Source organism: Chroicocephalus ridibundus, chromosome 1 (genome assembly GCF_963924245.1).
Source record: "Chroicocephalus ridibundus chromosome 1, bChrRid1.1, whole genome shotgun sequence".
In the NCBI taxonomy this organism is placed as follows: Eukaryota; Metazoa; Chordata; class Aves; order Charadriiformes; family Laridae; genus Chroicocephalus; species Chroicocephalus ridibundus.
The window spans coordinates 167,739,306-167,755,366 of NC_086284.1; the positions used below are offsets into that span (position 1 = coordinate 167,739,306).

Below are 16,061 nucleotides of genomic sequence, written 5' to 3' on the forward strand. Positions count from 1 at the left end.
TTTGCTTTCAGTATTAATGCTGTTTTTCAATTCTGCTATGCAAGAAAGGTGGGGAGAAGTTCCCCCTCAAAAGGGGGAACCTCTGAGCAATGGTTAAAAAACCAAAACCAAAAACCCCACTGACTACTATTATGAAGAAAAACAAGCCATATTCTTGAGTAGACACCTTGATAACACAAAAGGAAATAAGGAACTGCATTACAAGACATTGTTAAATATTTTGAGACGTGTTACAAAAGGGTGTTACAAAAAAGGGTTATCAGAATTTCCCCGATTTTCACTTACTACTTCATTTCATTAGACTGCTTAAGTGTCTTATTCAGGTTCAGTGAATGCTGCATCTAGTTTCACAGTATTTTTTCCTCAAAACTGTGGTAATGCAAGCTAATGGGTACAAGGTAGTATCACTCACAACATCAACTCCCTCTGCTGGTAGGGAACCTGGTCTGCTGCTCTAAGTAGTTAAAATCAAGCTCAGTATCCTCTCAGAAAAATCTAGTATCCTCTAAAAATCCATGAGGATAGATAAAGAGTTGCTAGACAGACAAAAACCTGTCCTTTGCATTCTTATTTAAATAGCAACCATACATTTTATATTAATTATGAAGCAAACAAGACCTCTGCTATCAGGAAATTATCTCTCATTGCTACTTAATCCTCACAAAATTGGTGCTTATAGTACCTTAGCAGCAGGTAATTTGCTTGGTAATAAATATTGTTTATAAACAGGATTAAGTAGTCAGATAAACATCAAAAGACGACTAAAGACTAAGTAAACAAACTGTGTCCTAAACTGTCGTTTACATTCTATTTATTAGTGATATGTTTCATTTAATTTTCTAACAATGCCCTCAGATTTATAATTTGTGAGCTCTTAAATACTGTTAACCATTCCCAAGACTATATAAATACACCTAAATTGATGTTTCATTCCTATGAAGTGGTATTTCATATGAAAGTACCTGGAAAATGCAGATATTCCAGTTGATGCAATTAACCATATTTTTTATCTTTTATGAATGTATATAATCTCACTTCGGAAAGATTAAGCACCTTCAAATAATATGCAGGATACTACAGAAAATTCTGTATTCCACTGCACAACTTCTGGTGTTAGATAACAGATTATTACACCAACAATATACTGACACCATGTATTTTCTCCATTCTCAACAAAAACCTGTAACATTAAATATTCAGCATACATGTCATATCCTATTAATTAGACAGGCGCATGGCTAAGAAAAACTAAAATAATCTCTGTGATAATTTAGCGATGCAGCTGGAAAACTCTGTAAAGTTTGCTTTAGAAGAAACCCTTACATCAGTTCAATTCATTTGTAGTTAAGTGACAAATTTTAATCATTTGTGGGGTGGGGACACACACACAAGTCTTGGAGCAAGTCTTGAAGTTTTTGATTCTAAACAGTTTTAGACATCAGTCGCAAAAGCAAGCAATATCCAGCCATGTAACCTGTGTACATACCTGATGTGAAGAGGCTCTGTGGTTCTGGTGCTGTGGGCCAATCATTTGAAGTCTGTGGAGAGCTGGGGAATGGAGGAAGCCCACTAGGGATGGGGTTAGGGTGCCGAAAGTTGTCAGAGAAGAGCGACTGTGATTCTGTTACAGCCCCTTCAAAAGGAGACCGTGCACTGTGATTAGATGAACTGATGGGTATGACTGGATTGGGTTTTGTTAAACCAGGCGGTGGTGAAGGTGTGTCACTGTTTGTTATCTACAGGCAAGAGAGAATGAGAAACAATTAGGACATGAGTGTTTTTATATAAAATGTTCTTCACTAATACAATTGAAAAATTTCCTCAAAACTTTTGGCTGCAATTAGGTGAGTTAATATAAAGCTCAATGTAAGGTCAAACAAAAATCAACATAGCAGTAGCATTTTTTAGTTTTGTTTAAGATTACGATAAACTTCAGAAAGTACTTGCGTCTTCAACTACAAGTTGCACCGTGCCCTCAAACTCAATTCTTACTTCCACAGCACTTATATTGATGTCTTACCTGCTGGGAGCTGTCACCGTTTCCTATACTGAGGGAATCTGAAGGTTTGTCGATAGGGCTGCAAAAGCAGGAGGGGAAAAGAGACAGTAAGACACTCAAGTATTTAACAGGAAAAATCAACATTTGCTTTTGTAATGGTAGAAAAGCCTTGAAATAAAGATAAACTGAAATTAATTAGGAGGAATTAAGAAAGAAATAAGTCCACTTATTACGTATTAAAGTATTTTTTTAATCATAAGCATTCCAGTGATTTGCCATATACTGTAACACTTCTTCCCACCACTCTCCACTCTGCTTGTTGACTACCCTGTTAAGGAACAAAAGGAAAGTTTTAAACACAATCATAGTAACTCTATGCCATTCAGAATACCAGGACTCTTGTATTCTGGTAGTATTCTGTAGTAGTCAGTTCCATCTATGCTACTACTGGAGAGAAACTTGGGGAACAGATTTGATTTCCAAATACTTAAGTTGCCAGTTCCCACAAAAGTCCTAAATAAATCTGGGGAGAGATAAAAGATTAAATTAACCATTTAGTCCTGGTGGCACTTTAAGTTTCCCACCAGCCATCAAGCTTTAGCTAGCAGAAATTAGTTCCGAGGTAAGAAAACTGAATTTTGAGGTGACAGAGGGGAAAAACGCAGGAACAAACAACAAACATAAAGGGAATAAAAGATAAGGTACAGCAGAAAACCACCTCAGAAAGCTATTCACTGGGAATTAACATGACTCGGCTGAAATGGCACATCTCAGGATTCAAGATGCTGACAGGCATCTGTGACTTGCCTTAATTATGCTAAATACCACACTAATGAAACAGTATTAGTTCAAGTTCAGGTTAAAATCTCTGCTTTATAACTTCAACATATTTTCATTTTTATCGACCTGTAGGAGAAGATGCACAAGCATCAGGCTGCACAGCCCAAAACACTGGTCCTACAAACAAGGACCAGAAGTAAGAACATCAATTTCAGTTCCATTAAGAGCCCGGAACGTGATACAAGTCAAATTACAGGCATGATGTGTTAGCACAAGATAAATATATTTAGTAATTATTATAACTGGGTGCAGACTTCAGATTCTAGCTACACCTTGTTTACAAATACCCCTTGCTGCTGCAAAGTTTGCAATATTGCATAGAGCCACATACCAACGTTAAAAATTCATAAGATTGCATCCTCCCATATTTGTTCTCTCCCCCCCAGAATAACTGGAGTAGAAACCCAGCAGAACAACTTCTTCTCCATTCTAAAGAAACTATATAAGAGCAATCCATCGATAAAACCAATTTTTCTGCAAAAGAACACTGATTGAGACAGTATCTCAAGAAGAAACCTGAGGCTGAATTATTCATGACTATAAAAGAAAAATTAGAGGAATATACTTGCAAACAAGCATTACTCCAGTGAAGATTTACAAATGCTTTCTACCGAGTGGTTGAAGGCCACGAATAAAGTTCTTCCATTTGGAACAAACGGCCTTGGGTTAGTAATTTCTGAATACCTATAGCACAGAAGTTTGCTATAGACTCTTTACTACACAATCATTCTGATTGTGGAGCCAAATTCTCTTCCCAAAGCTGCTGACAGAAAGTCGCAATGCTACAGTTTAACAAAGTACGCATAAGGCAACTTTTAATGACAATTTAAGCTCTGAAAATGTTTATTATACTCGAACCTGCCTAAGGAGCCTTTAATTGCAGGACTGTCTTCCAGCCCTCAGGAATAAACAAGATTGATTTTCTATTGGCTACAATATTTTTACTTACTGCAAAGGGGTGTAAAGTCCTTACAAGGTGATGAGATACTGGAACAGGTTGCCCAGAGAAGCTGTGGATGCCCCATCCGGGAAGTGTTGAAGACCAAGTTGGATGGGGCTTTGAATAACCTTGTCTAGTGGGAGGCATCTCTGCCCATGGCAGGGGGTCTGGAATTAGGTGATCTTTAAGGTCCCTTCCAACCCAAACCATTCTATGATTCTATACATTTCTCTTCAGAAAATGTAAGAAAGAAGCTGCTTGTCACTATTGAGATGCAACCATAGGATCTCTGATCACACCTCTCAACAGGACTGCTATTAAACTTAACAAAAAGGTACCACTTTCAACAGCACTCACAATGTTAATGCATCGATTCAATATCGATTTAAAACGAAGATCAGCTACCTAATTCAGCAATACCACTTCTTGAAATTGTTATTTTCCTGTCCAACCTCTGAATGAGCCCAACCAATATTACCTAAGGGGCGTCCATAAAAACCAAAAGAGCATGCCTAGAGACTACCACTGGAACTGCTAGTGATGCTTATGATGGAAGGGGACACGAGTTTTATTCCAGAAGGGCACCAAAAGAGGAAAAAATGTTGGTTAGCAATAAGTAAGTTATTGCAAGCAGATGCATTATTTCCTCTGCACAAAGAAGCCTCAGTTGAATCAGCTGCCCTGTTGTTCCTGTTACTGAGTGATAATCAGGGCACCCTTACCTCTGCAGTTGTGTTTCTGGAACACATCACTGTAAAGAAGTAACAGAAATGCCGCCCTTCTGCATTTTAGCCCTTTAGCTTCCTTCTGTTGAAACTTTTCCAAGTGATAAGCCTCCTCATGTATAGCAACTAGCGTGTTACTTCCGTGGAAGCTTCTGTGTAGAAATGAAGGGCTCAGCTCTGGCTGGGACCATGCAGCTATCTAAGCCGTTGATCACCCAGTGATTCACTTCCCCTCAGCCCTTACCTGTACCATCACTTACTAACTTTACGTTAGGGTTCTCCTGCACAATCTGCCAATCAGTGTTTTTGACATGGGCTAGGTTAAGCCCAGCTTTTTGTGACCTGATCAGGATTTGAATCCAGCTCTCCAACCAGAGAGAGACTGGAGAATCATTCCCTCCACACCAGTCAGTGAGAGAGAAAGCAAGCTATCTGAAGTATAAAAGGCAGCACAATTACCCGAAATCTGAGTCTGCACCATCTGGAGTCATGTGTTCTGGGTCTGTGCCATTTTCTAATATAGGAGGCGTTTTCCTGTGTTCCATTGTTAAACCGTTGGCTGATTTACTTGAACTCTGTAATGATGGCCAGGCATCTTTGTTATTACTGTTGGGTCTGGAAAAAGGCAAGAGTAAAAAAAAAAAAAAAAAAAAAAAAGAAGAGTTCAAGTTATGAAGAAAGTGTTTTAAAAATTTTAAGCACTGGGGAAATAAATCCTTGTGCCAATCTATAAGGATAGATTTATCTGGATATTATTTCTCAGATTTTAAATGGTGTTGACTTAAAAAAAAGAATTAGTGGGGTAGGGAGGGGAGAGAAAATTGGGACGAAGTCTGTTTTCTTCACTAAATAGATAGCTGCTCTGCCAATGTTGAAGTCCAGACTTCTCCATTTGGGGGAGAGGAAAAAAAAAAAATAATAGAAAAACCAAAACAAAAATCCATCAACAGCTTCAGGTATCCAGACCTACACACACCTCCTTTAGAATTATTTGCTTTATCCCATAAGTATTTGTAAGTTCTGTAAATCATGAACCAAATCGCTTTTTAAAAAAGGAAACAAACGTTTTATATTCCAGGCCCTATCAAGCCCGGGCCCAAAAGATGAAGTTTGTGTTTTACGCCTACTACACAAGAGTCCACAGCTTTACACTAACAAGTCATGAGACCAGCCAGACCAACACACTGTTCATTGAAGTTAGTGCTCCCTTCTTTTCTAATTTAAAGCCATAATTACTTCCCTTTTATCAAGTAACATTAAATTTCATTTCAGAGTACACATTAGATCTGAAAGAAGTCCAAGAGATGACTCAAAGCCCAAGTTTTTGCTGAAAATAGTTACATTTTATACAAATTGAAGCAAGCTGGAATATCATCTATAACTGAATGTGTTCAAATACAGTGTCATCTGCTAACCCTACAATCTTACTATAGAAGATTTGCCTTTGTGTTCTCCAGTTCTTTTACATTAACTTTAGCTTTTCATTTGCTTCAATTAGGATGCCGGTTTTAGTGTCCAAGTGCTGTCCAAGTGCTTATAAGGAATAAGCTTTTGAAATAAATTTTCAAATACGTGTGTTCCTCCTGATGCGCCCCTTCATTAATATGTTCGTATTACGTGGTCCAAAATTTACATCTCTAGGTCAATTTAGTCAGGTCACAGTCAGAATCTGAAGATTCCCACAGCTGCTTACAGCGACACAAGTGTTTCCTACTCCTATTCAGATAAAATTGGTATTACCAGCTACCCTCAAATCTCACTATTGTAAGATTTGCTATTCTACCTGCATCTTTTCTCATATACCTATATAACATGTACACAGATGAGAGCCGTAATCTGATTTACAGGTCTCATCTTTGCTTTGCACACATTTGAAATAAGTTAGATAGTGAGTTGATCAAATATTGAACATCAAAGAATGAAGACGTATCATCAGCAGCACGATGCAGTCATTTAATATTCTCACCCTTACAAAAACGAGCTGTAATCTAGATATAACAAGCCTTTCAATCCATTAACAGATTCATTTTAAATATCAAAATTTATGTCCACCCCAGTGCAAAGTCATCTCTATATTAAAACTAACTTTAAAATGTCACAGCTAAAAGTCAGTTTTGCATACAAGGAGAAAGGTAAAGAGAAAGAAACGTCTATGTTTTGGGGTGGGTATTTGTGCATGTGGGTGTTTCTGGTTTGGTTAAGTTCAAAGGTACATGCTTCTAAAGGGCTGCTCTCCAGAAGACCAGCAAGTGCCTAACAAGTGTTTCCAACTGTAGCATGAAAAAACCCCATTCATTTCAGTCCTTCAGGAAAAGGTCAGCAGGAACAAAAAAAAGAAAAAAAAAGAAAAAAGGAGCTTGATCTGTTTTAAACGTGGAATATACCTCTAATTGTAATAGAATGCAGTCACCATGCCTATCAAGTGACATACCAAGCGATGAGTACTCCCATACACAAAGTGGCACTAGGGGATTTTAACATTTGCTGTCAGCAGCAAGAATAAAGGTCTGTGCTAGGACCTTTCAAATTAGAACAACAATTGTGAAAAAGCATTTATGCAGTTTAAGAAGCTGTTTTCTACTACTGGATATTTATAATTAAACATCTACTATTTAGAACTCAACTTCTGTTCAATTCCAGAGTGAAACAGAAGTCCTGCACCCCAAAAACACAAGAACCACCACAAAATTATCAGAGGCTCTGACAAACTACCAGAAATATTAATATTGTATCAAGGAATCAGACAAAAACAAGAACCCAACTGGGCAGAAAGCTGTGAGAGAAGACAACACACATTCACTAGCTCACGAACTATATTTGTAGTTCCCTGATGAGACAGGACTTGAAATGTTTCAAAATCCCAGCTGCGAGAGGAAATTCACTTTGCAGCCCAAAAGGTGGTGCTGGCATTAGCAAAGAACAGAGTCTGTGTTGTGGTGATGCTGTTCAGCTGACAAGAGAAATTAACTCCAGACCACTTGTTGCCTTTAGAGTAACATGCCACATTTTCCACGAGTGCCAAAATGTTAGCACCACAGACTGGCCAAGCTCCAATTCATAATTGCTTTCTGAAGGCTTAGAAGTCTGTTGCAGTTTCAGACAAGGCATTCTTTCCTTGCCGGTATCATTTGTTTTGCTGGTATCTAATTAAGTTTCAAATTAAGATTAGTTCAGATTTTTAACATAAAATAATCAATACCCAAACGCAGGAAGTGGCGTATTTGCTTCACTGACTGCACTCTACCTTCCAAGTCAATACTGAACCAGAGCCCAAGAAATAAGAAGTGGCACAGTCCTTAAGGGAAGATCCAACTGGATGTCCTGACCACTTGCAGTCAAAGAGAGTATGACACTTCCTCCAGAAGTTAAAGAAAATAATCCCGGTACACTAGCTGGCATACTATTTCTCAGATTTATATACTGCTTATTCAAGCTCCGTTGGCAATATTTTAGATACAGTACCCACTTTCTTGCTTAAACTGTTGTGCAGTGATGCTGCCAGTACCAAACTATTGTCTGAAAAATTCAGGAGGGGATAAACTGGCACACAACACAAACCCTGATTACAAGGCCAAGGTGTGTACAAAGTGCAGTCTAACTTTTACATTACACTCTGCCCATCTCATTATGAAAATTCTACAAGAAGGAGTGGAGGAGACTGGTAACAGTTTTTCTTTCTTTACCTTAAATATGACATTTGAGTGGATAATTCATGTAAGGTCTGATGACCTTAGTCTTTCAGTTATCTTTGTATGACTCCATACTCTTATGGACAGAAATCTTTTCATAACTTACTGAACAAACTACTGAAACTGATATTATTTTAACAAGCACTAATAAGTGATATCTGCAATTTCAACACAGTGAAAAATATATTTACAAAATAGTTTACTAAGTGAAAAGCAAGAAATCTTTTATTTGCATCTCATGAATTCTTACCCACACAAAAAAACCTGATTTTACTTTCAATTGCCAAGGTCCTTACACCTAACGCAAGGACTGCACTATAAATCATGATGTAAAAAACACATATTAAGACTATAAGGTGTCTCAGTTATGAGAGTACAGACTGCATTCATCATGACACCATACGAAGAAAGCTGACATCTGGTCTTTAATAAATAGTATGTGTTTATGCAAATATGAAATACAAGGTCTTTTTTCAGAATTAAGAATACCTTGCTCTGAACTAGTCATACAAATGCAGAAAAACATTTCTTTACTGAGTAAGATTCACTGTGTATTAGAACAAAGTGATGCATATGTCTCTACACGGAGAAAACGGCTATCAGTATTTATCATAAAAAGAGCAGGCAACTTAGGGGATGCAACAGGAATAAGAAAGTTTTCTTTAGGAATAACCAGAAAGCAAGCATAGCCAGGCAGTCCAGCATCAGTACTTACGCATCATACCTCTGCAGTGCTGTCAGTTTGTTCTTGTTCTTGTCAACTGTACCCGTAGATAATTGGAGAAAGTTGGGGTTTAGTTTGTATAATTCTTGCAGTAGTTTCTGTTCATATTCCTGGTGCTTACCCGCCTAAGGAAAGAGAAACTCACAATGAATGAATACTGGTTTACTATAAATTTATCTATGAAAAAAAATATTTTTTATATATAAATGTACCTACATACGTCCCAAAGCTTAGTAATTGAGCTTTAACAACTTAACAGGTCACCCCTGACCAAAACTCAAAACAGTGCTTCTCAATCTTAGCAGACAGGATTTCCATGAATTAAAAGCTTGCCTAGAAATCACTCGGATATATTTACCAATTTATAATTTTATTGAGACTTCTAAAGCAGAAAAATATTTACAACCTTATTAGAACGTGCTCTTCAGTTCCAATCAAGAACTTCACAATATATCTTCTAAATCAAAACAGCTAGATCTCCAAGGCAGTCTGCATTTGATGTATCAACCATACTAAGCTTTCCAGAAGATGGGAAGGAGCAAAGAGTCTCTCTTAAACCAAACGTTCCAAAATGGAAGTCATTTTATATTTGCTTAATAAAAACAGCTGAGGTGGTCTGAGCGTGAACTATCACGTGACAACAAGTATATTCTGAGCAATAACTGATAATTCATTCTTTTTAATAACGGAAATCTTGAAATATTATTTTAACTAACTGAATTAACTGAGAAAATTTCTTGCTTTCAGAAATTGAGGAAGCCTCCAGAATACTGAATCTGGTGAGTGAAGGAATAGAGTATATTTCAGCCTAGCTTATCTATAACATTCTGCAGCTAAATATTTAAAACAAATCCAGTAAGATCCAAACCCACACCCCCACCCCGGGAACATTTAATGTGATATCTGAAACAAATTCAAGATGAGCATTCATATTTTTGTTATACCACTCCAACTTAAGAATTACTATTTTAAAGTTAAGTATTGTTATGAATTGAATCAAGATGCAAAATAGAACAGAGAATTTGAAGTTATCAATAGCTTTTAACTAGAGTTTCCAGATACTAAGAGATGTCCTTTACCAAAGGAAATAAGTGCCAAGATTTATGGTCAAGCCATCTCAATCTTAAGTCTGGAACACATATGTTGTTATCTATCACATCTTCAGCATTGATTTAAAAGCTCTCACCCTACTTGTACCCAAAAAAAATATCATTTCTACATTAGTTAATTCATTCCCTTTATGAATGTTTTGTTGGAACAGTAATGGAACTGATGCACAGGCAACGTGGACGTCCTCCTGGAAAAATATTACAACCTAAAAGAAAACTATTACTTGCTTTTTTTTTTTTTTTTTTTTAAAAAAAGCAGGAATATTTGACAAAATTAAAAAAACCAAACAGTACTGCTGAGACACTAAATTCCCTTATGGGCTCCTTTAGAAGAACAACTGCATATCCCATTTGATTACTACAAGTCAGTCAAATATTATAAATATCTCCAGGTTTTTTCCTACTTAATTCTCCAGTTCTCCATTACTGGTACATTCTGAACATGTCTTTCTCTACATAGTCAACCTACACGACCCTCTAAAAAAAGGGCACTGAAACATAGAATCATAGAGTAGTTTGGGTTGGAAGGGACCTCTAAAGGTCATCCAGTCCAACCTCCCCTGCAATAAGCAGGGACATCTTCAACTACATCAGGTTGCTCAGAGTCCCATCTAACCTGAACTTGAATGGTTCCGCAGATGGAGCACCTACCACCTCTCTGGGCAACCTGCTCTCCAGTGTTTCATCACCCGCATTGTAAAAAATTTCTTCCTTCTATCTAGTCTAAATCTATCCTCTTTTAGTTTAAAGCCATTACCCCTTGCCCTATTGCAACAGGCCCTGCTAAAAATTTTGTCTCCATCTTTCTTATAAGCCCCTTTAAGTATTGAAAGGCCGCAATAAGGAGCCTTCTCTTCTCCAGGCTAAATAACCCCAATTCTCTCAGCCTTTTCACAGAAGAGAGGTGCTCCAGCCCTTTGATCATTTTTGTGCCCCTCCTCTGGACCCAGTCCAACAGGTCCATGTCTTTACTGTGCTGAAGGCTTCAGAGCTGGATGCTGTACTCCAGGTGGGTTCTCACCACAGTGGAGTACAGGGATAGAATCCCCTCCCTTGACCTGCTGGACACGCTTCTTTTGATGCGGCCCAAGATACGGTTGGCCTTCGAGGGTGCAAGCACACATTGCTGGCTCATGTCCCTCTTTTCATTCACCAGTACACCCAAATCCTTCTCAGCAGGGCAGCTCTCACTCTCTTCATCCCCCAGCCAGTATTGATACCAGGGGTTGCGTCGACCCAGGTGCAGGACCCCTGCACTTGGCCTTGTTGAACTTCACAAGGTTCACACAGGCTTGCTTCTCAAGCTTGTACAGGTCCCTCTGGATGGCATCCCGTCCCTCCGGCATGTTATCTGGACATTGAGCCATTGACTACTATCCTCTGGATGCAACCATCCAACCAATTCCTCACCCACTGAACAGTCGACCCATCAAATCCATACCTCTCCAGCTTAGAGAGAAGGATGTTGTGGGGAACTGTGTCAAAGGCCTTAGAGATGTCCAGACAGACAACATCCATAGCTCCTCCCTTATCCACTGATGTAGTCACTCCATCACAGAAGGCCACTAGGTTGGTCAGGCAGGACTTGCCCTTGGTGAAGCCATGCTGGCTGTCTCGAATCACCTCTCTCTCCTCCACGTGCCTTAGCATAGCTCTAGGAAGACCTGTTCCCTAATCTTCCCAGGCACAGAGGTGAGGCTGACAGGTCGGTAGTTCCCAGGGTCCTCCTTTCTACCCTTTTGAAAAATGGGTGCAATGTTTCCCTTTTTCCAGTCACTGAGGTCTTCACCTGACTGCCATGACTTCTCAAATACTGTGGAGAGTGGTTTGACAACTACCTCAGCCAATTCCCTCAGGACTCTGGGATGCATCTCATTAGGTCCCACAGACCTCTGTATGTTCAGGTTCCTCAGGTAGAAACATCTGATGTATACATCATCTTACCCAACTTTGTCAGTTGCTCACAAGCTACTAAATACAGTAGAAAAAAGTGTGGTTCACCTAAATGCAAGCTTTATAAGATATACTGCACCCTGGAAATACTTCTTTCTCCACCTGCATGAATAGAATATAAGCAACTAGCTCAGATGCATAAGTCTGCCCTGCAAACTTTAAGCAAATGAGTAAGAAGAAACCTCCCTCAATATCTCATCTTGCTTCATACTCCAGTGGCAAAAGACTGAACGTCATGGCCAGGAACATCAGGCAAGTCCTAAGCTCACTTAGCTGTCACATAAAACGTCAGAAAGAAACAACATTAAAATCCTATACAGGAGGTTTCAGTAATCATGCCAGCAATCCACAGGCCAAACTTAACGTCTCCAACCTACCTGACCTAAATTCCCAACTTCACTATCAGACACTTCCTGGAGTTCTACCACTTCTTTTCAGTTTGTCATAATGTTTAGCTCTATTAGCAACCATTGAACCTAGAACGTTCTCAAATGGACCTATAAATTCATTGATACTAACACAACCTCCAGAAAGCTGGTGCACTGAAATGCACTCTTTGATAGTTGTGTAGTTCCCCATGATTGCCAAGAAACCAATATGAAATCAATAAGAAAGTTTAAGGAATGTAACAAGCATCAGGAAAGGAAGATTCTTTTAAGTCACCAAGATCAAGTATAATCCACTCAAGACTCCTGAAGGAACTCATCTGAAATTGAATTCCTGGCCAAGGTATGTAGCCTATCAATTTTAACTGGCAGTGAGGCCAGAGGACTGACAGATTGCCATTTCCTTCTACAAAAAGGGCTGTAGAAAAGATCCTGTGAATTACAGATTGCTAAATTCAACCTCCATCCCTCTTAAGATTGTAAAGTCTGTCTGGAAAAAAAACCAGAAGTTAATGGATAAACATAATCTGCTAGGAATGAATCTGAACATCTTCTGTAGAAGGGAATCCTACTTCACTAACGTGATGGAATTTTATAGTGTCAATAAGCATCAATAAGAGGATCCACAAAGTTTTCGAAAAAGCCTTCCATAAGGTTTCACAACAAAAGTTATTTATGAAGCTGCCCTAAGGTACAGCATAGGTTCTTGTGTGGATTGAAGCCAGTTCAAAGATAGAAAAGCAAAGGTAAGACTTACTGGTCACTCTTTTAGGATGCAGATGCAAGCAGTGATGAGGACTGATGACTGCCATCAGTTTTATGCCACACCATCAGCATGCACGCATGAGAAAGGAGTGAAGAGCAAGTTCTTTGCCAACAATACCAAGCTCTTTGGACAGTAAACTGCCATGCTGAAAATGAGTAACTCCAAAAGAACTCCAGAGAACTCTGGCAAACAAGCTTCACCAGAGACACATCAGGTAACACACCAAAGGAAAAGTAGCCTAACTACTACCGCTCAACTGATCCGTGAACTGGCTGTTACAGCTCAGAGAAGAGATACCGAAGTTACTGCCAACAGAGCTCTGAAACAGTTAGGTGATTATGCACTGGCAACCAAACACAAAAAACATGCTGGGCATCATTAGGAAGGGCACATAAAAAAACAAAACAAAAAAACACCCCACACCACGCTGCACACAAAACATTGAGGACTGCTACATTAAACTTTGCTTCCCCCACATCACGAGTATGATGTGTCTGACCTCTGCATCTCAAGGAAGACAGCGTTAGAAGGTACAGAGAAGTGCAACAGAAATTATCACAGAAAGGGAGGAACTGCTTTACAAAGAAGTTTAAAAGCCCAGAAACTGTGTGATTTGGAGAGAAGGCCGAGAAAATAAGATCAAGTTTTACAGCATCACAAAGGCAATGGATAATGTGAATAATGGTTTTGCTTTCTAAGTACTACAATGCTAAGATTAGGGGACTCTTGACAAAATTAACTGGAGATCAGTTTAACACAGGCAAAAGAAAGCACTTTACAAAGCAGCTGGTGAACTTCTGGGGCTTGCTGCCACAAAAGACTATAGGCTTGACAGTATCAGCAGTTCAAAATGGATTAAATAAATTCATGTCTGACAGCTCTATAAAAAAACAAAACTAAAAAGCCTAGACAGGAACATACCCTCAAACACGTATAATGTAACAGCTCTAGGTGGTGCGAGAAATACAGGGAAACGAACAGGGAAGGTGGCCTGGTTTGCAGGCTCTCCTTGAAGGTTACCTCCTATTGCCATTATGTGTGACAAAATATATACTACAGGGACTGCACATCTGAACTAGCAGGGTATTTTTTTAATTTATGAAAACGTAGCTGAAATTCTCAGAAATAATTGCTGATTTGTGGAAAAAAAAATGTTGAATAGATACGGACATTCTTCCTTATTCTCTAGCTTACATCAGCCTAACACATGACATGGTTTAGGGGTGGACTTGGCAGTGTTAGCTTTACAGTTGGACTCTTAAGGCTCTTTTCCAACCTACGTGATTCTATGAAATAAAATCCACTTGTACAACATTTGTACTTGCACTAGGGCTGGGGATGACCTGCTTCATAGATAGACCACATGCAAAAAATTACAGCGTGGATGAGAAGCTGGCATACTTGAGATTGAGTTTAAAAGCTTTACCATATCTCATGTAGAAGGAGAGACCCAGACCCAAAAGACCTCAGAATGCACCACCTTTGGAAAAAGTAAAGCTATCCATTTACTTGCTTCCCTATCCTAGATAATAAGCATTTTGATGTTGAGATACCCCAAAACCCCCTGTGTCAGTATTCATGCCCTATTAAAGTTAGCCTCAATGTTTTATTTCCAATCGGTTTCTATACCTTCACAGCCTAAATGGGGTATCTGAATTCGGATAGCATAGTCAAATCACAGTACAATAGTTAAGCCATGATTAACTGGCTACACACACAAAACCTACAGGAAAACCCAGATCCGCACTAACTTAATTCACAGAGATTTAAAATAACACGTTACCTTGCGCTGGTATGAACAAAGGGCAAGTAACTAACCCAAGGTTATTTGAATTCTTGGCTAAGAGTTTATCACCTTTTTGACTCATGAACACTCAGTGGACTTTTGAGCCTTTAAAAGCAGCATACAATGAAAAAATTTAACTGTTCACATCCAACTGGTTAATCTACCTTTTGGATTTCAAAATTCATCTCTGCCATAACATTCAGCAAAAGGCTACACTATACACAGATTAAGTTATATACAATAAAATACATACATGCCACATTTCATGTGTTTCCCATTCATTACACTTACCTGCATTTCCTCTTTTGTGAAACTGGCTGCTTCATCTCCCAGCTCATGTAGATACATGCAGTCTGGTTTTGGACACTGCATATTTTTTAGAAAATAACTGCAATATTTTGTTGTACCTAATGATGCCTGAAAAAAAAAAAGTCATTAAAGTACTGGAGGTTAAGAATGCCTTTTGCGGTATAAGAAAAAAAAGCTATATTTGCTAAAAAAAAAAAATATTCCTTCCCTAGATTTGAATTCCACAATAATGCATTTTTGATGCAGATGGATTAGGAAATCCATTTGTAAGAAATCTATATACTTCAGGATTAGACAATTAGGATTAGTTCTATTTTTATCCAATCTAAATAAACACCAAAATAAAAGCCTTAGTAAATATTTGCATTCATAATCATAAGAAGCCAAATAAGTAGTTATGAGTTTGTATTACATGAAACTGGTTAATGTTTTGTAGCAGGGTCAGGAAATGAATATTAACTAGACGACTTTCTATAGCCACCAATTTGGCCAAGTCAGCCTGAATACCTGTTTACACAGATACCAAAAGGAAAAAACTTGCATTTCCCAGGAAGCTTTTGAGAGGTGTGGTGTTTGGACTACAGAAATGTTCTGTAAAAGCAAATAATCAGGTTTTCATGCTGTGCTATTAAGCTATACAGCAAAAATGCCACTGTGGGAAGGGGGTGGCAGTGCATTTCTTTGTCTCAAACTTTTGTTTTAAGAAGTTACTGCGAACCCACTAAAACATTGCCTGCTGGAAGCTCACTGAACATCCATGTTGTGATTAATGCTGGGAAAATGGGTCAAAACCCAATAAACTGTGCATTTTTGTTCATTAACAGAAGCACATGCA

At 38.5% G+C, this 16,061-nt stretch overlaps 1 protein-coding gene across 8 annotated transcripts in view; it reads right to left on the reverse strand.

Moving 5' to 3' along the window:
• CNOT4 (CCR4-NOT transcription complex subunit 4) overlaps positions 1-16,061 on the reverse strand; it is an 86,998-nt gene that overhangs the window by 19,497 nt on the left and 51,440 nt on the right. For 3 of the 8 annotated variants that reach the window (XM_063322687.1, XM_063322691.1, XM_063322686.1), the window contains exons 6-10: positions 15,209-15,334; positions 8,909-9,042; positions 4,964-5,119; positions 2,021-2,078; positions 1,487-1,736 (exon numbers count right to left, since the gene is read on the reverse strand). In XM_063322687.1, coding sequence (XP_063178757.1) covers positions 1,487-1,736; positions 2,021-2,078; positions 4,964-5,119; positions 8,909-9,042; positions 15,209-15,334 — 724 coding nt within the window. The remainder of the gene's footprint in view (positions 1-1,486; positions 1,737-2,020; positions 2,079-4,963; positions 5,120-8,908; positions 9,043-15,208; positions 15,335-16,061) is intronic. The other 5 variants (XM_063322692.1, XM_063322689.1, XM_063322690.1 and 2 more) reach the window with 3 other exon arrangements.